The 19884-nt window shown below is 49.6% G+C and overlaps 1 protein-coding gene across 3 annotated transcripts in view; it reads right to left on the bottom strand.

Annotated features, from left to right (window-relative positions):
- RFX2 (regulatory factor X2) overlaps positions 1–19884 on the bottom strand; it is a 58113-nt gene that overhangs the window by 24305 nt on the left and 13924 nt on the right. For all 3 annotated transcript variants that reach the window (XM_032239168.1, XM_032239165.1, XM_032239160.1), the window contains exons 2-3: positions 4072–4169; positions 3548–3625 (exon numbers count right to left, since the gene is read on the bottom strand). In XM_032239168.1, the coding sequence (XP_032095059.1) occupies positions 3548–3625; positions 4072–4161 (168 nt within the window). In that variant the 5' untranslated portion in view covers positions 4162–4169. The remainder of the gene's footprint in view (positions 1–3547; positions 3626–4071; positions 4170–19884) is intronic.

Genomic DNA, 19884 nt, shown 5'->3' on the forward strand with positions numbered 1-19884 from the left:
GGGCCTTTGAAAATTCTCCCCTGAAGAAGGGGAGAAGACCACCTACGGGCCCAGTGGCTCCATCCGTCCCCCCTTGGCTTGACCAATTCCTTTTGTCCCCCAACTTTGGGACAAAGTTAGTTAAATGTTCATAAAGTTAATTAAATGTTTATAAAGTTTCCTGCCTGGGCAGGGGATTGGACTGAAGACTTCCCAGGTTCCTTCCAACGCTGCTATTCCATTCTATTCTATTCTATAGTTAATTAATTTTCATAAAGTTAGTTAAATGTTCATAAAGTTAATTAAATGTTTATAAAGTTTCCTGCCTGGGCAGGGGATTGGACTGAAGACTTCCCAGGTTCCTTCCAACGCTGCTATTCCATTCCATTCCATTCTATTCTATTCTATAGTTAATTAATTTTCATAAAGTTAGTTAAATGTTCATAAAGTTAATTAAATGTTTATAAAGTTTCCTGCCTGGGCAGGGGATTGAACTAGAAGACTTCCCAGGTTCCTTCCAACTCTGATATTCCATTCCATTCCATTCTATTCTATAGTTAATTAATTTTCATAAAGTTAGTTAAATGTTCAAATTTCAAATTTGGAAAGCAGGATCTTGCAGTCAAGTTAGGGCCTCTGTGTGTGTGTGTGTGTGTGTGTGTAAACACAGGCAGTCCTCGACTTAAAATGGTTCACTTAGTGACCATACAAAGTTACAAGGGGACAGAAACAAAGGGACTTTGTGTTCTTACAGGCCCCAAACCTGGGCTCTCAAAACTGCCCTTGATGTCTGCTTTTTCCACACTTATGACCGTCGCTCCATCCCCGTGCTCACATGATGAAATATTCAGGCGCTGGGCCACGGGGCTTGTATTTATAACGGTTGCAGGACCTCGGGAGGGAGGAAGAGAGGGAGGGGGTGGTCGTGGGATTCCCCCTTTTGCGACCTTCGGATCCACAAACTCAAAAGGGGGAAAGGCGGATTCACTTAACGGCTGACTAGTTTGAGAACTGAGGCGATTCGCTGAACGAACACGGCGAGAAAAGTCGTTAAAAAGTCAGGGCAAAACTCACTGAACAAACGTCTCACTTAACAATGCCGATTTTGGTCGTACGTTGAGGAGTACCTGTACTGGAAAAGGTTTTTTTTTAAAAAAAAAGAATGTAAAAACTCACCGTCAAGACGGAAGGAGGGAAGGAAGGAGGGAAGGAGAGAAGGAGGGAAGGGGAAGGAGGGAGGGAAGGAAGGGGAGTAGGAGAGAAGAAACGAGGGAAGGAAAGAGGGAGGGAGGGAAGAAGAAGTAGGACCGTTGTAAGATAAGATGGATCTATGGGATGTTAAAAAAGCAATTTTCAAGTATATTATCAACAGTAGGAAAAATTGTTATAAATACATATTATTAATAACAGTTATGAGATCATATAATTGTGAATGTATATATGAAATTGATAAAATAAAATAAAAAATTTTAAAAAAAAGAGAAGGAAAAAAAAAGACAGAATTTCTCTTCTTGGCTTTTTGACATAAAGCAAAAATAAACCTTCGCTTGTTGGAAAAGGAGTGTGAGTGAGTGAGTGTGTGTGTGTGTGTGTGTGTGTGTGTGAGAGAGAGAGAGAGAGAGAGAGAGAGAGAGAGAGAGAGAATGAATCTGCACGTTGTGTATAGAAAAAAAAACCAGCACTCTTTTCCGGCCACAAGGTGGCAATAGAAACCAGGCCACTTAACGGGTAATCCTCGACTTACGACCACAATGGACGCCAGAACTCTCCTTTGCTAAGTGGGGGCGGTTGTTAAAGTGAGCTTTCCCCCCGCTTTACGACCTTCCTTGCCACGGTGGTTAAGCGAATCCCTGGAACTCTCTTCAGGGAGTGACGGGGTTTGTTAAAACTGAATCCAGCTTCGCTCACCGGAAAGCCGCAGAGGGGGGATGGGGCGGCGCCTGGAAGCTGCGACCGTCATAAACAGGAGTCGGTTGGCAAGCGTGACCTGCAGCAGCCGCAAGTGTGGAAAAACTGGTGGCAAGTCCCTTTTTTCAGGGTTTTGTCACTTTGAACGGTCGCTAAACAAAACGATCGCAAGTCGGGGACTACCCGTTATTAAAGTTTAAAGATACTAAGATTACAAAGCGAACAAACCTAATGCTAACTAGGAAAAAATATAAAAAGAGGGGGAAAAAAGAGCTCAGGAGGGGAGGGGGGATTGATTTTTAAATAAAGCAGAGGAAAAAAGTATTCTTATAATTAATTGGGATTCAAAATCTTATTTAAAACATGAGGAACAATAATAGAAACTTGACTCACACACACACACACACACACACACACAAAAGGCATAAAATTAGACCGGTTGTGTGAGCAACCACTTGAGACCTTTTCGTGCAGGCTTCATTACCGTCGTAACTCGAGGACTACCATCTAAACTGGGCCTACGTTGATAGCGGGGCGTTTGTAAGTATCTGGAAATTGATTTCGGGAAGTGACAAAGGGACTAATGGCTGGGAAATAAGATTATCGAATCCGATTAATGATAATAATCCTCTTCCCTGATTTGTTTAACGTCCATTTTGACCTCCAACTCTGGGCTCCTATTCGCCCTCTTTTGCGTCCGTTTCTAACGGTAGCATGTTTAAACCTCAACACGGGTAATCCTCGACTTACGAAACCATTCGCCGAGTGACCCTTTGAAACGAAAACGCATTGGGGGGAAAAGAAGTGTGACCTCTCCCATCAAGTTTCACACTTAACGACCGTGGCCAGGGGATCGAAATTCCGGATGCTTGGCATCTGGTTCACATTTATGACGGTCGCAGTGCTCTCCTTTGGAGACCTTCTGACAGGCAGAGTCGATGTGGGAAGGGAAGGTTCACTTAACGGCTGCATGATTCAGTTAACGTCGGTGAAGTGAGGCTGTTTTTTTAAGTGCGGTTGTAAGTCGAGGACTTGCCTGCATCCAAGTTATTGTTTTCCTACGGAATTTGGAGGAGAAACCTTTGCAGGCTGCAAAGGCTGCCCTGTGGGTAGCTCCTGAAGCTGAGCCCCTGGTCCCAGAGGAAGGGGTGGGGTGGGTAGGTAGCAGGGTGGGTTCCACCACAAAACCGCGGTCGACAAAATCGCGGTCGACGAAAGCGCGTATGTGACGTCATCACAGCGCGACGAAAAAGATCGAAAAATGTAAAAATAAAGCGAAAACCTTACCCTAACTCCCCCAAACCTAACCCTAAACCTAACCCTAAACCTAACCCTTAACCTAACCCTAAACCTAACCCTAACCCTAACCCTAAAGCTAACCCTTAACCTAACGAAAAACCTAACGCTAACTCTTAACCTAACGCTAAACGTAACGCTAACGCTCTAAACCTAACCCTAACCCTTAACCTAACCCTTACCTTTATGTGAATCGGCTTGCTGTAATTTAATTTTTATTTCAATTTTTCGATCTTTTTCGTCGCGTTGTGATGACGTCACATACGCGATTTCGTCGACCGCGCTTTTGTGGAACGCGGTTTTGACGGGTCACGAGCAGGGTGAGTCCCACCCTCTCCCTCCGTGCCCCATCCCAAGACTTTACCTGCTGGGCCCTGGGCAGCGTCAGCTCCGGCATCGGCACGCCTTTGGGGGCGGAACTCGTGGCTTGGACCAAAACTCTCTGGGAAAAGGAAGAGAGGGAAAGGAAAGGGTGGGAGGGGTCAGCTGGGGAGGGGGCTCCTGGCACATTCATCCCTTACCCAGCAGCATTTCAGCCACCCATCCCTGTGGCCTCAAGAAGGGAAATTCTGACTCTGCTAATCTGCCTCTGTTACAGATGAAACAGATCACGGTTTCTAAACCCGACTCGGTGGGCGGTTGGTAAATCCAGTTTATCTGGGGGGGTGGTCATCGGGGGTTTGACCATCAATCAACCGTGGCCTGAATGACCCGGCCGTTTGTGGGATGCATTCGGGATGCCCGATGCTCGTCTTTTCTCAAACTTGGCGACTCTGGAGAGACGTGGAAGGCTGGAGATAACCAGGGGAGAGACGGGCCCTGGGAGTGCCAAGGAGGGAGTCCGGATAGACTGGCGGGTGTCTTCCGGCCAAAGAGGAGGGGTCTTACCTGCTGGGAAGCTGGGCCGGGTTGGGCCGAGGCCGAGGTGCGCAGCGCCACAGGTGTGGCCGAATTGGAGGCCTCCTCGGAGGTCTGCATGCTTGGCTCTGGGGGAGAGAGAGAGAGAGAGAGAGAGAGAGGGAAAAATGGGGATTTCTCCAGTTGCCCACTTCATTTCTTTTTGGAACAAACGGGGTTCAGTCTGGAGCCGCTGGTGGGCGGCCACCACCCAGAAGCCAGGACCCCACGTCTGAAAGGAGGTTTTGGGGCAACTCGGCAGCTGAACCCTTTGGAATCTCAGTCATTACTTCAATAGTTCTTTCTCTCTCTCAAACGCACAAACTTTTTCTTTCTCTCTCTCTCTCATACACACATTCTCTCTCTCCTCTCTTTCTCTCCTCCTTTGTCTGTTCCTCTCGCCCCTTTTTTCCTTTTTCTCTTTTCCTCTCTCTCCCTTTCTGTCCTCCTTTATCTCTCCCTCTTTCTCTTTACCTCTTTCTTTTTCTCTTCCCCTCTCTCTTCCTCTTTCTCCCTTTCTTTCTCTTTTCATGCCTTTCTCTTTCCCTCTCCCTCTTTCTCTTTTTTCCTCTCTCCCTCTCTTTTTCTCTCTTTCTCCTTCTTTATCTCTGTCTCTCCCTGTTTTTCTCTTTTCCTTTCTTTCTCTTTTTCTTTCTCTCCCTTTCTCCCTCTCTGTCCTCCTTTATCTGTCTCTCCCTCTCTCTTTCTCTTTTTTCCTTTCTCCTTTCCTCTCCCTTTCTCCCTTTCTTTTTCTCTCTTTCTCTTTTCCTCTTTTTCTTTCTCTTTTCATCTGACTTTTTCATTCTTTCTCTCCATCTTATTCTCTCCCTTTCTCCCCTCTTCCTCTCTTCCCCTCTTTTTTCTCTCTCCCCTTTTTTCTTCCTCTCCCCCCCCCATCAGAATAAAAACCCTCAAAATTGCTAAGTCACACAATAAAAGGGAGCATTCCTTAGCACAGGTGAAGTATTAACCCACAATTCTTTTTAGGAAAGAAGCCGTCAACGTCTTGGCATAACCAAGGATACCGGGAGAATTATTTTTGCGCACATGAAAGGAAATAATAATATTAAGAGAGGGAGATCCTCCTGGCAACCTTGGGTCCTTGCCAGGCCCAGGAAGTACAGGAGAAGAACGAGGGAGGCTTTTTCAAGACTGAAATAGGAATTTGAGAAAGAGGCTTCTGCTCTTTCCTTCACCCAAGCCAAAATTGCCCCGGGGCAATTTCTCTGGGCCATTCCAGAGGGGAGCCCCCTCCTGTGCCACAGGTCAGGCCTGGAAGTCTGAGTGGGATCCCTGAACTCTGCCAAATAGCCACACCAGCAGGCTTCCTGGATTACAGGCCAGACTAACAACCATCTGAATAGAGCTGGAAGGGACCTTGGAGGTCCTCTAGTCTAACCCCCCTGCTCAAGCAGGAGACCCCATACCCTTGCAGACAAATGGCTGTCCAGGCTCTTCTTTTTTTAAAAAAAACAACCTCCAGTGTTGGAGCACCCTGAACTTCTGGTGGCAGAGAGTTCCACTGATTGTCAGGGAAATTCCTCCTTAGTTCTAAGCTGCTTCTCTGCTGGTCTCCAAATCTTAAGTGGTAACCAGGATAAAACCTGGCCTCAACTCCCCCGGAGCAGAAGGTATAAGCCTCAACACCAGTTTCTGGAAATTTGCCCCTTGAGGAAACACAGGGAGTCAGGACAACAGATTTGGAAGGGTCCCTGGAGGTCTTCTAGTCCAGTGGTCCCCAACCTTTTTATCGCCGCAGACCAGTCAGCCTTTGATAATTTTACCGTGGCCCGCTGAGCGCGCGCAGGGGTGGGGGGGCGTTGTTCGCGACGACACATTGATTGTTTATATATCACGTGCATACCAGCGCGGGGCTCTCTTCCCTGGAGCCTTTGCACACGGCCCAGGAGCCTTTGCGCTGCAGCGATCATGGCCCCCGGCCGCTGCAGCGATCATGGCCCACGGCCGCTGCAGTGATCATGGCCCCCGGCCGCTGCGCGGCCCGGTGCCAGGTACTCCACGGCCCGGCACCGGTCCGCGGACCGGGGGTTGGGGACCACTGTTCTAGTCCACCTCCCCCTGCCCCAAGCAGGTGATCTTATCCCATTCTGGACAAACGGTTGGTCCAGTCTCTTTTTTAAAGAAATAGAATAGAATAGAATAATAAAGAAAGAATATAATATAACAATAAAGAATAGAATAGGATAGGATAGAATAATGGAGTTGGAAGGGACCTTGGAGGTCTTCTAGTCCAACCTCCTGCTTTGGCAGGAAACCCTATAGCGTTTCAGACAAATGGCTATCCAACATCTTCTTTAAAACTTCCACTGTTGGGGCATCCACAGCCTCTGGTGGCAAACTGTCCCACTGGTTAACTGTTCTCATGTCAGGAAATTCAGATCTCTAGGCTGGGTCTCTCTTTGATTAATTTCCATCCATCGTTTCTCGTCTTTTGCCTTCTCGGAAAAAACCAAATCAATCAGAACAGAGCTGGAAGGGACCCTTGGAGGTCTTCTAGTCCAACCCTCTTCCTCAAGCGGGAGAACCCCCCCCCCCAGCTGACACCTCCCTCTTTTTTTTCTTTGTGGGACGAGACGTCTGAAATGGGCAGCATCCAAATCCGAGGGATCCCGTGGGTCTCCGTAAGCTGGCTAAAAGGCGGCTCGCTTGCAAACCGCTTGCGTCATTTGTCACACCAGGCAAACGCCGACAAGCAGAGGCCGGGCAGACGGAGTCGCTAGCAACAGTCTGTTTACCCCGGCCTGACTCCGTCTCCAGGCAGAGAGCGTGCAAGAGGAAAATACAGCCTTTCTTTGCAAGAGAGAGAGAGAGAGAGAGAGAGAGAGAGACAGAGAGGGAGGGAGGGAGAGACGGAGAGAGAGAGAGAGAGGGAGGGAGGGAGAGACGGAGAGAGAGAGACAGAGAGGGAGGGAGAGGGAAAGGGAGAGAGAGACAGAGACAGAGGGAGGGAGAGGGAAAGGGAGAGAGAGAGAGAGAGAGGGAGGGAGAGACGGAGAGAGAGAGAGAGGGAGGGAGGGAGGGAGGGAGGGAGAGACGGAGAGAGAGAGAGAGGGAGGGAGAGGGAAAGAGAGACAGAGAGACAGAGAGAGAGAAAGGGAGACAGAGAGAGACAGAGACAGAGGGAGGGAGAGGGAAAGGGAGAGAGAGACAGAGAGAGAGGGAGGGAGAGACGGAGAGAGAGAGAGAGGGAGGGAGGGAGGGAGGGAGAGACGGAGAGAGAGAGAGAGGGAGGGAGAGGGAAAGGGAGAGAGAGACAGAGAGAGGGAAAGGGAGACAGAGAGAGACAGAGACAGAGGGAGGGAGAGGGAAAGGGAGAGAGAGACAGAGAGAGAGGGAGGGAGAGACGGAGAGAGAGAGAGAGAGAGAGAGGGAGGGAGAGACGGAGAGAGAGAGAGAGGGAGGGAGGGAGGGAGAGACGGAGAGAGGGAGACAGAGAGGGAGGGAGAGGGAAAGGGAGAGAGAGACAGAGAGAGGGAGACAGAGAGAGAGAGAGAGGGAGGGAGAGAGAGAGCTTGGCCAGCCTGTCCCACGACTCAAAAGAAGCCCCCCCCCAAAAAAAATTCAGGATCTCCGGATGACTCTGAGCTCCAAGGACCTCACCGCAGAGGCTGCAGATGGCAGCAATTTTGCCCTTTGGCTTGTCATTAAAGGGGAGAACAGCATAAACAGAGTGGGAAGGGCAGCTCTGGAAGGGACCCTGGGGGGTCTTCTAGTCCAGCCCCCTGCTCAAAGCAGGAGAGCCCATCCCATTCCAGGCAGATGGTTGCCCAACCTCTTCTTAAAAACCTCCAGGGATGGAGCACCCACAGCTTCTGGTGGCAAGCCGTTCCACTGGTTAATTGTCCTCACGGTTAGGAAGTTTCTCCTCAATTCCAGGTCGCTTCTCTTCTTGTTTGGAGGGGGGGGGGGTTGCATGCACATGCACCGGGGGGGGGGGGGCAATGGGAGCATGGGGGTTGAGTGCAGGCATGCACGGGGGGGGCGCATATGTTTTGCATTACGGCTGCGCGCATGCACTCTCGACAGTGTGACAACAAAAAGGTTAGTCATCTGATCTACTCTAAAGAAAAGAAGAATTGGGGGGGGGGCATGAGAGCAGGATTCCAGTATTTGAGGGGTTGCTCCAAAGAAGAGGGGGGGGGGCGTCAAGATATTCTCCAAAGCACCAGAAAGCAGGACGAGAAACAACGGATGGAAACTAATCCAGGAGAGAAGCAATTTAAATTAGACCCAGCTAAGTTTTAATTATTAGGGGGAAAATGTTATGATATAGGATAAAGTTAAATAAAGCAGTGTTTCTCAACCTTGGCCACTTGAAGATGTCCGGACTTCAACTCCCAGAATTCCCCAGCCAGCATTCGCTGGCTGGGGAATTCTGGGAGTTGAAGTCCGGACATCTTCAAGTGGCCAAGGTTGAGAAACACTGAAATAAAGAAAGGATAATGATAATAAATAATATACATGCTATGGGTACAATATGAGGGAATTGGGTGTAAATGGCAAACAGGGATTTGGAAAGGAGGATTAGAAAATCTTGTTATTAAATATTATGGATGGATTTAGTGTTAATGGAGGGTTTTATAAATAAGTAAATGAAATGCCAGCATGTGGCATTATGTATTAAACCTTGGTATATTTTAGGATGAAGGACGTTTAAATAACCATAGTCAAATAAAAGTGGAGGTGTGATGATGGTAATATAATAAATATCCGAGTTAAGATATTAGAATTAATATGAATTATATTTGAAGAGACGCACAAAAGCCTTTTGTAACCAACTGATACACTTTCTGCAGTATGTAAAGAAGGAGGATTTGTATGTTTGTTTTGAAAATAAAAATATATTTAAAAAAAAAAAAGGAGAGAAGCAACTTCCTGACAGGGAGGACAATTAACCAGCGGAACTGCTTGCCACCAGAGGTTGTGGGTGCTTCATCCCTGGATGCTTTTAAGAAGAGGCTGGACAGTCACTTGCCTGAATTAGTACAGGCTCTCCTGCTTGAGAAGGGGGCTGGACTAGAAGACCTCCAAGGTCCCTTACAGCTCATTCATTCTAAAGTCACCCGCTAACCCCTGCAGGATACTGGAGGCCTTTGGAGGGGCTTCCATGAAAAACAAGCAAACTTACAGACTACAGGTAGCCCTCAACTTATGACAGATTCATTTAGTGACCATTCGAATTTACGACAGCAGTGAGGGGGAAAAAGGAGGTTTGCGGCCATTTCCACACTTCCGACCTCTGCAGCAGAACCCGCAGTCGTGGGATCAGAAATCCCGACGCTTGGCAACCGCTCTGGACTTATGGCCATCGCTGGGTCCCAGTCCCCATCCTAGGGGATTCACTTAACAACCAGCTGATTTTTCTTTTTCTTTTTTGGCCACGATTAAAAGGAGTCCTTTGAAAGATTTGAAAACATTTTTTTTAATTTTGGATAAAATCGGCCTGCCCGTATTTAAAATAGAACCAAGACAAAGAGTGGCAGCTGTTAAGTTGTGCTCTGTGTGTGTATTTTTGCAATTAGTGACCCTCCAGAAAGAGGGGAGAAAAGGGGGCCAGTCTGAAGGGGAAGCAGACCCCCCCCCCATCCTTGCTCTAAAACAGAAGGCCTGTTTTAATCCCGGGGGTTCCAGTGTAAGCAGAAGCCTCGTGGGTTGCTATGAGTCAAGCCGAAGAGCCTGCCCATCATGCGCAGCCTTGGGCATTCGTGGCAGCTCACAGATTTGCCCCTGAGGGCAGAAGAGGCGCATGGAAAGGGGTCAAGGAGAGAAGCCGCCTGGGAGGAGCGAGAAACTTCCTGGCAATTGGGAGAAGGAGCCCAGGGGAAGTTGCCCCCAGAGGTTGCGGGGGGGCTCCGTCACCGGAGGCTTTTGAGGAAGGGATCCGACAACCTTCCGCCTGGAACGGCCTGGGGCCCTGAGGCCGAACCTACGGCACGTGTGGCACAGGTGGCACGCCAGCCGTCGCCCCAGCTCAGCTGCACAGCGCATGCGTGGGGGGCCTCCCGCTGGGCAGGTCTTTGCTGCGCACGCGCAGGGCACATGTGGGGGATGTGTGAATGCATGGGGGGGGGGAAGTCACACACACATTGCATTAGCCGGTTTAGCCATCATTGGTCTGGGATCTCCCGCCCGAGCAAGGGGTTGGACTAGATGACCTCAAAGATCCCTTCCAAAAGGATAGAAGGATCCCTGCACCAAACTGGAAGCCAAAGCGGGGTGAGGGGCCGAAGCACTCAGGCCCCCAAATGCAATGTGAGCATCCTCCCGCATGCACACGCGCCCTCCGCACGCACCCCTCCGTTCATGCGCCGCAGAGACCCGAAGACCGGCCGGCTGGTGAGTGGCGCGCGGGCAATCACGGTGGTGCTGGGCTGGGTCAATGGCTGGCATGCCCATGTGGCACTCATGCCATAGGTTCGCCATCCCGGGGACGGGGTTTCCTGCTCGACCAGGAGTTGGACTAGAAGACCTCCAAGGTCCCTTCCAATTGGCCCCGACTCACTGCCCGACATTATATACCTCAAACCCACCAGCACATGACTTTGGGGAGCTTGCCACAACTTTCGCTCGTACCGTTGGCGTGGGGCTCCTCATTTCCCACAGGCCCAGCTTTCCCCCACGGTGGGAAAGAAGAGAACGGGAGGCCTGGGGAAGAGGAGCCACATTAAGACCCCCGGCAGGTTACACTGTTGACATGCGGATCCCTCTCCCATCCATTCCAGGCCTTCCGGATACATCCATGTAAAAGCTGGGACTAAAAGGCAGAGATCTCCTATTTTTCCCCTCCGCAGAAGGGACCACAGAGATCTCCTAGTCCACCCCCAACTCTCTCTCTCTCTCTCCCCCCCCCCTCTCGTGGCTCTGCCAAGACTCCCAGCCATTGAATGAACCGACGGTCACTAAATCAACCGGTGTAAGTCGAGGATTAACTACATTTAGGACAGGCGCAGCACCCCCTTTTGTGACTGTCCGACAAGCCAAGCCAACGGGGGAGCCAGATTCACATAGCGACCATGTTGCTCGCGATTCGCTTAACCACCACGGTGGCAAGAAAGGCTGTAAAACGGGGCCGAAACCTACTTAACGACTGCCCGGCTTAGCAATGACCAACTTGGGCCCAGCTGTGGTCGTACGCCGAGGACTACCCCATTGTTTAAATTCGCCAAGAACTCACAAAATTCTGGATTCCCCCCCACCTCGCCCCTCCGGTTTCAGTCCTAATTCTGCTCCCCAGAGGAAGCCTCAGGTCTCTCCCCCCCAGCGTCAGGCTACCCAACAAGGCTGTAGGGAAGATTACAACCTCTTCCAATTCTCCCCCTGGAACATTTGTCGCTGTTGTTACATCCTTTCCAGAGGCCCAGCCTATTTTTCGGACGTCTTCGCACCCCAGGGGAATGTGGGAAAAGGACAAAAACAGACGCACACAGAAAAATTAAAATTAAAATTAAAAAAAAAAAAAAACACCAGCCAGGCTCTCTGCAATTATGGAAGAGGTTTGATGACTTTAGAATAGAATAGAGCTGGAAGGGACCCTTGGAGGTCTTCTAGTCCAACTCCCTGCTCAAGCAGGGGAAACTTAGGCCATTTCAGACAGCTGGTTGTCTCCTCTTGGTGTGGGAGCCCCCACAACCTCGGGTGGGAAGCTGCTCCACTGGTGAATTCTCCTCACTGTTAGGAAGTTTCTCCTTCATTCCAGGTTGCTTCTCTCCTTGAATAGTTTCCATCCATTGTTTCTTGTCCTGCCCTCAGGTGCTCTGGAGAAGAGGTGGGGCAGCTTCCTTGGGGCAGCCCCTCAGATATCGGAAGACTGCTCTCATGTCACCTGTAGTTCTCCTCTCCTGAACACTTACAGGAGACGGAATAACAGAGTGGGAAGGGACCTTGGAGGTCTTCTAGTCCAGCCCCCTGCTGAAGCAGGAGACCTTACACCGCTTCTGTCTTTTCTTAAAAGCCTCCAGTGATGGACCATCCACAACTTCTTGTGGCAAGCAGTTCCACTGGTTAACTGTCCGCCCTGTTAGGCTGCTTCTCTCCTTGATTAGAGTGGCAGAGAGAGCGGAGAAGATTATTATAGGAAGCTGGCCTCCGGTTATTCAGGATGCTGCTTATAAGCACTAGGGGTTCAGAGCTCCACGGAGTGTTAGAGACCCCACACATCCACTCCAGGGCCTGTTTCTGTAGCTCCCCTCGGGGAGGGGGGGGGTTTCAAAGCATTTCTAGCAGGACTGCCCAATTCTGCAACAGCTTTGTTCCCCAGGCCAGATTCGTTTCTCCCACCACGTGCTTCCGATATACATCCGAAGGAGGAGGCTACCTTGTTTCTCCGTGCACATGCATCATTTTGCCTCTGTTTATTTATCTTGTCATGTATGTATGTTTGTATTGGAGGTGGAGACCCTTTGAGAGCTGTAGGCAGCGTAATTTCATTTTAATGTATGCCCGGTGTATTCAAAGTGACAATAACGTATTCTATTCCATTCTGTGTTCTGTGTTCTATTCTGTTCTGTGTTCTATTCTAGGTTCTATGTTCTATTCTGTGTTCTGTGTTCTATGTTCTATTCTGTGTCCTATGTTTTATGTTCTTTTCTGTGTTCTATTCTGTATTCTGTTCTATTCTGTATTCTGTTCTATTCTGTTCTATGTTCTATTCTGTGTTCTATGTTCTATTCTGTTCTGTGTTCTATTCTGCATTCTGTGTTCTATGTTCTATGTTGTATTCTGTTTTTTGTGTTCTATATTCTATTGTGTTCTGTGTTCTACTGTGTTCTATGTTCTATTCTGTGTTCTATATTCCATGTTCTATTCTATGTTCTGTTCTATTTCATTCTTTTTTTGGTAAAGTTTTTATTTTATCTTAATACAAAGTACAAACAGTCCATTAAGCAGTATGTATATTTTGTGCAATGACAATTAAATTTTACAATCATATTCATTAATATCCTACTCTATTCTATATTCTATTCTACATTCTATGTTTTGTTTTATTTTCTAGCCTTTCTCTCCTCTCCTTCCCTTCCATATTCTATTCTATATTCTATGCATTGTTCTATTTTCTATTCTATTTTTTCCTTTCCATTCTGTTATTCTATTCTCCGTTCTCCCCTCCCCTCCCGTTCCCTCTTCTATTCTATATTCTATTGCATTCCTGTATTCCATTCTATGCTAAGCTATGCAATAGCACTTAGACTTGTATACTGCTCCGTGGGGCTTTACAGGCCTCTCCCAGTGGTTTGCAGAGTCAGCCTCTTGCGCCCAACAACCTCGGAAGGACGGAAGGCTGAGTCAACCTTGCTCTGCTCTTCTGCTCTCTTCGGTCCCATCCAAAAAAGATGGGTTGGGAAGGGTCAAACCCCCCCCCCCCCAAGGACATTGTTGCATAGCGCCTGGCTTCCCCGCAGTCTCCATAGAGAGGAGATTTCATTTAACCCCCCCCCCCTTGCCCCCCCCCCCCCCGGCTTGGAAGGCCTGACCCGACAGCCCGATGCATTTGGTGCGCTTCAAAGGGCGGGGAGGGAGGGGGAACGGAACAGCTTTTGTTTAGTTTGGGAAGCTTTCTCTCCGTCGCCGGGGCAACCGCCGCCGGGAACCAATCGGGAGCCGAGCGCGTCGCCCGGGGCAACAAGTGTTACTCGGTCAACAATGCGGCGGCTCCCGGGATTAATTGCACATCTGCAGGCTTCGCTCCGGCTGCTCCATCCGCCCCCCCCCCCCGGGCCCCGTGCGCCCCCTCCCTTGCACCCCACGCCTTCGCTGCGCATCCGCGCAAACAGTTACACGCGGGGAGGGGAGCGAAAGCAAAGCAGCTCTCAAACTCCTAACCCCCCCATCCCCACCCGGGGTCCGGATTTTCCAGGGTTACCAAAATGACTAACCTAATGTTTTCCCCACTTCAAGAAATGTGGACTTCAACTCCCAGAATCCCCCCCCCCCAAAGCCGGCCAATCTAGCCCACCCCAGGAGCCCTCAATTGGCATAGAGCTGGAAGGGGCCTTGGAGGTCTTCTAGTCCAACCCCCTGCTCAAGTGGGAGACCCTCGATCAGGGGGGGTCCCAAACTTGGGAACTTTTAAGACTTGTGGACTTCAACTCCCAGAATCCCCCCAGCCTGGCTGGACACCCCTGCCCTAGACCCATGATGGCGAACCCATGGCTTCCACCGGCAATGTGCAGGTGCCTCCCGCTGGCAAGCTGGTTTCCAAGTCTCTGCTGCCCATGTGGGAGTCGCACACGCATGCACGGGGCTGGGGTCACATGTGCAGTGGGGTTGCAATGTTCCACCCCTTGTGCGGGTATGCGCAGGGGGGAGTTGCATGCATGCATGGGGGCAGGAGGAGGGTGGGGGTTTCATTCGCACATGCACAGGGGGTGCAGGTGCATTGCGGGTGTGGGGCGCACATGTGATTTTGGCACACGAGGACAAAAAGTTTAGCCATCACTGCCGTATCCCATTCCAGACAAGTGGCTGTCCAGTCTCTTCTCTAAAATACCCCAGTGACAGAGCATCCACAACTTCTGGTGGCAAGCAGTTCCACTGGTTCATTGTCCTCACTGTTAGGAAGTTCCTCCTCAGATCCCAGATTGCTTCTCTCCTTGATTAGTTTCCATCCGTTGTTTCTTGATTTGCCTTCTGGTTTTTTGGAAAATAAATTGACCCCCCCCCCTCTTCTTTGTGGCACCCCTCAAATACTGGAAGGCTGCAATCCTGTCCCCCCCTGGTCCTTCTTATCTCTAGACTGGCCATGCCCAGATCCTGCAATTGTCCTTCCTATGTTTTAGCCTCCAGGCCTTTAATCCTCTTACTAGTTCTTCTGTGAACTTTTCCAAATAGCAATACCAATAGCAGTTAGACTTATATACCGCTTCATAGGGCTTTCAGCCCTCTCTAAGCGGTTTACAGAGTCAGGATATTGCCCCCAACAACAATCCGGGTCCTCATTTAGAGCCAAGGTGGCGCAGTGGTTAAAAGCAGCACTGCAGGCTACTGCTAGATCAGCAGGTCAGCGGTTCAAATCTCACCGGCTCAGGGTTGACTCAGCCTTCCATCCTTCCGAGGTGGGTAAAATGAGGACCCAGATTGTTGGGGGCAATATGCTGACTCTCTGTAAACCGCTTAGAGAGGCCTGAAAGGCCTATGAAGCGGTATATAAGTCTACTGCTATTGCTATTGATATTGCTATTGCTATTTTACCCAACTCGGAAGGATGGAAGGCTGAGTCAACCCTGAGCCGGTGAGATTTGAACAGCCGAACTAGCAGTCAGCTAAAGTAGCCTGCAGTGCTGCACTCTAACCACTGCGCCACCTCGGCTCTCTTTGAAATCTCAACATCTTTTTTGTGTCGCGATGACCAGAACTGGATGCAGGATTCCAAGTGTCGCTTTACTAAGGTTTTATCGTCCTTTTCTGCGGACTGGCCAAATCCAAATGCTCTCGCAGCCTCAGCCGAGCAAAGGCAACCTTGATGCGGGATAATCCCCTTGCAAGGAACAGCTTTCCCAGATAATCCCCCCCCCCCATGGCACGCAAAAGGCTTTCTTTCTGCAAATGAGGATCAAAGGAGGAGGCTTTCAGAATACAATAGTAGAGTTGGAAGGGACCTTGGAGGTCTTCTAGTCCAACCCTCTGCCTAGGCAGGAAACCCTATACCGTTCCAGACAAATGGCTATCCAGCATCTTCTTAAAGGCTTCCAGTGTTGGAGCATTCACAACTTCTGGAGGCAACATCTGTTCCACTGGTTAATTGTTCTAACTGTCAGGAAATTTCTCCTCAGTTCTAAGTGGCTTCTCTCCTTGATTAGTTTCCACCCATTGCTTCTTGTTCTGCCCTCAGGTGCTTTGGAGAACAGGTTGATCCTCCCTCTTCTTTAGGGCAATCCCTGAGATATTGGAAGACTCCTATCATGTCTCCCCTGGTCCTTCTTTCTATTAAACTAGAGACCTACCCAGTTCCTGCAACCGTTCTTCATGTGTTTTAGCCTCCAGTCCCCTAATCCTCTTTGTTGCTCTTCTCTGCACTCTTTCTAGAGTCTCCGCATCTTTTCTACATCGTGGTGACCAGAACTGGATGCCGTATCCCAAGTGTGGCCTTCGCAAGGCCTTATAAAGTGGTATTAACCCTTCCCGTGATCTTGATTCTCTCCCTCTGTTGATGCAGCCTAGAACTGGGTTGGCTTTTTTGGCCCATAGGAATCCGACAACAGCCAAATAGAAGACATGTTCTTGCACAGGAACAAGAAGCTCAAGTGCAAAACCCAAGGGAAGGTATAAATAACCCCCACTCTCAACTCCAGGACCACAAACCGATGTGATTCTGCTTTATCAACAAACCATCTTCCCAATCAGCCCCCATGTTTCCAGAGCCTTCCTCCTGGGTTGGAACTGAGCCGGATCGATATTTCTTTCTGGGGGCTCCATCACTGGAGGCTTTGAGGAAGAGACTTTTCCTGTGTTGATGTAACTTTGAACGGTCACTAAACTGTCGTTAAGTCGACACCTACCTCTAGTTACCTGCGTGACAAATACTAGTTAGCTTCTAGGCTAGACACCTGTAATCAAAATCACGTGGCGTCTTAGTGTAGCTTTGTAAAGCCTCAGCAAGGCCACACCTGGAGAACTGCATCCAGTTTTTGTTTCCCACATTACAAAAAAGACGTTGAGACTTTGGGAAAACTGCAGAGAAGAGCAGCTGAGATGATCAAAGGCCCGGAGGGCTAAAACATGCGAAGGACGGTTGCAGGATTTGGGTTTGGCCAGAGAAAAGAAGGACTGGGGGGGGGGGGGGGGACGACAGGATAGAAGTTATTCCAATGCAATAGCAATAGCAGTAGACTTATATACCGCTTCATAGGCCTTTCAGGCCTCTCTAAGCGGTTTACAGAGAGTCAGCATATTGCCCCCAACAATCTGGGTCCTCATTTTACCCACCTCGGAAGGATGGAAGGCTGAGTCAACCCTGAGCCGGTGAGATTTGAACCGCTGACCTGCTGATCTAGCAGTAGCCTGCAGTGCTGCATTTAACCACTGCGCCACCTTGGCTCAATGTTAGAGGGGCTGCCCCAGAGAAGAAGGGGTCAACTGGGGTCTCCTGCTTGAGCAGACTAGAAGACTAGAAGACATGATCCAAGGTCACTTGCAGTTCTACTCTGATTGATTGATTTTCTAAAAGGCGGATAGAAACTCATTGAGGAGCGAAGCAAACTGGGATTAAGGAGAAACTTCCTAACAGTGAGGACAATGAACCAGTGGAACAGCTGGCCACTGGAAGTTGTGGGGGGCTCCATCCCTGGAGATTTTCAAAGAGGAGACTGGACGGTCACTTGTCTGAAATGGTACAGGGTCTCCCGCTTTAGCAGGGTGCTGGACTAGAAGACCTCCAAGGTCCCTTCCAACTCCGATGATGATTTTGCAACGCCAGGTAACACTAATTTCAAACACATTTCCCAGCGGTAAAAAGTTTGCAGACTTTTCAACCCAGACTTCTGAGAGAAGTTTCTTTTCTGCCAAATTTTCTCTTTCTCTCATTTAGAGCCCTCCCATTTTTTTTCTCCACTCTGGGTGGTGTACAAATTATCCCATCAAGAGGACTAGAATCTTGAGTCCCAAAGGTGTTAGGGGCTAATATATACCCAAGGCGAGGGGCGTGTGCCTGTAAAGGACACTGTGTTATGCAGAAAAAAATCTGAAATTCTCTGGGCAATTACAGCAATTTGGTGCAGTATATCCTACAAGCAAAACCATTTTCGTTTTACTTGGAAATGCCAAAAAAAGATCTAATGTAACTTTCAAAGCCCCTAACAATTATTTCTAGAGGCAAAATCCAAAGGGCAAAGACTTAAATCACTCATCAACTACAATACTGGGTAGAGGGATCAATAATTTCCTTTGCAGCCTTCAGTTGGGCCTGTTTTCCTGAACGTAACAAAACGAATGTTCTGTGCAAGCCACCAAATTGATTTCCATAAGATCTAGAAACTAGAAGTTGTGGGCGCTTCATCACTGGAGGTTTTTAAAGAAGAGACTGGACAGTCACTGGTGGTCTGAGATGGTGTAGGGCCTCCTGCTTGGAACAGAGGGTTGGACTAGGAGGCCTCCAAGGTCCCTACCAACTCTGTCGTTCTTTTAAATTGCACGACTGTTTATTCCTCCCCTGCCCACACGCTGGGCAAACACGGGGCCCTCGCAGGCGTGCAGATGGCTGCAGAATTTCCTCTCTGCAAATAACTTTCGCGGGCTCCATCGATGACACGCCTTTTGTTCCGCGGAGCGTCACGGAGCATGACTAAGCAGGGCTGCGGCGCATGGCAACTGGGGAAAGCAAGCAGCGGTTGCTGTTTATAGGTTGGAGAGCTTGGAGACGAGACACATGTGCACACACACACACACACACACACTTCTGGATGGCCTCAATCCAATCAGGAACTTTAGTCTGCTGTGTGAAAGCCTTTCCGACATTGCCTGAGGTTTGTGAGTCTCTGCTGTGTCTGGAAAGCAAACCCCTTTTTTTGGGGGGCAAAAAAGAAACAAACACACAACCAGAGGCACACAGATGGATGTGACACGCAGCACGCAGCCCAGGCGGGTATAGAGTTGAGCCCTGCTGAGTGTTGGTCTCTGGGTGGTGGAGAAGCACAGTGAGATTGCTGAGGACTAGCCTCCTGGGGGATGTGTTTTAACCCGAGAGGCCCGCCTGCTTCTAACTTAGAAAAAAAACTGGAGGTTTTGAAGATGTTGGACAACCCTTTGTCTGAAGGGGTGTGGGGTCTCCTGCGTGAGCAGGGGGCTGGGCTAGAAGACCTCCAAGGTCCCTTCCAGCTCCGTCATTCTATTTCAGGCAAGTGACCTTACAAATGTCAGGTCAAAGGCCTCGCCAGTCCTCCCCAGAAAGCAGAACTCTTCAAAGAAAAGGGGAACTCTCATTGGGAGACGGTGATAGGAAGAGGATGAGGGCAGGGACCGAGTTTCCCAGCTCGAAACCACTTAGATCAGTGTTTCTCAACCTTGGCAACTTGAAGATGTCCGGACTTCAACTCCCAGAATCCCCCAGCCAGCATTCGCTGGCTGGGGGATTCTGGGAGTTGAAGTCCGGACATCTTCAAGTTGCCAAGGTTGAGAAACACTGACTTAGCTGAAAACCCCGGCAGGCGGGCAGAGCCTCTCCCAACGCCCCATCCATCACCCGGCCAACCTTGAGGTGTGAAGACACTATGGGGAGCTCAGGCCGAGGGGGTGATAAACGCCGGTTCCCAAGGCAACTGTCGCTGTTCCAGAGACGGGATGAGGCAGCTGGCTCATCCAGGCACACCCCTTGCCCCCCCCACTTCCAAGGTCCTGAGAGTTGCAAGGCAGAGCAAGGAACAGGAACCCCATAAAGAGATCCCCCCTCCCACCAGAACGACAGCGCCCCTAGAGGAACCTATGGGAAGGGACAGTCCAGCCTCTTCTTCAAACCCCCCCCCCCCCCAGGGATGGAGCACCCACAACCTCTGGTGGCAAGCGGTTCCACTGGTGAAGTGTCCTCTTAGTTCCAGCTTGCTTCTCTCCTGGATGAGTTTGGGGCTTTGGGAAACTCTTTTACAGGTGAATTTTACAAGTGAACTCTTGATAGACGAGAAGGGAAGTTTAAGCGCAGGATGATACAGAACTGAAGGCTTGGAAGGGACCATGGAGGTCTTCTAGTCCAACCCCACCCCGTTCAAGGAAGAGACCGTATATCCGTGATAGCAATAGCAATAGCAGTTAGACTTATATACCGCTTCATGGGGCTTTCAGCCCTCTCTAAGCAGTTTA

Source organism: Thamnophis elegans, chromosome 1 (assembly GCF_009769535.1).
Source record: "Thamnophis elegans isolate rThaEle1 chromosome 1, rThaEle1.pri, whole genome shotgun sequence".
In the NCBI taxonomy this organism is placed as follows: Eukaryota; Metazoa; Chordata; class Lepidosauria; order Squamata; family Colubridae; genus Thamnophis; species Thamnophis elegans.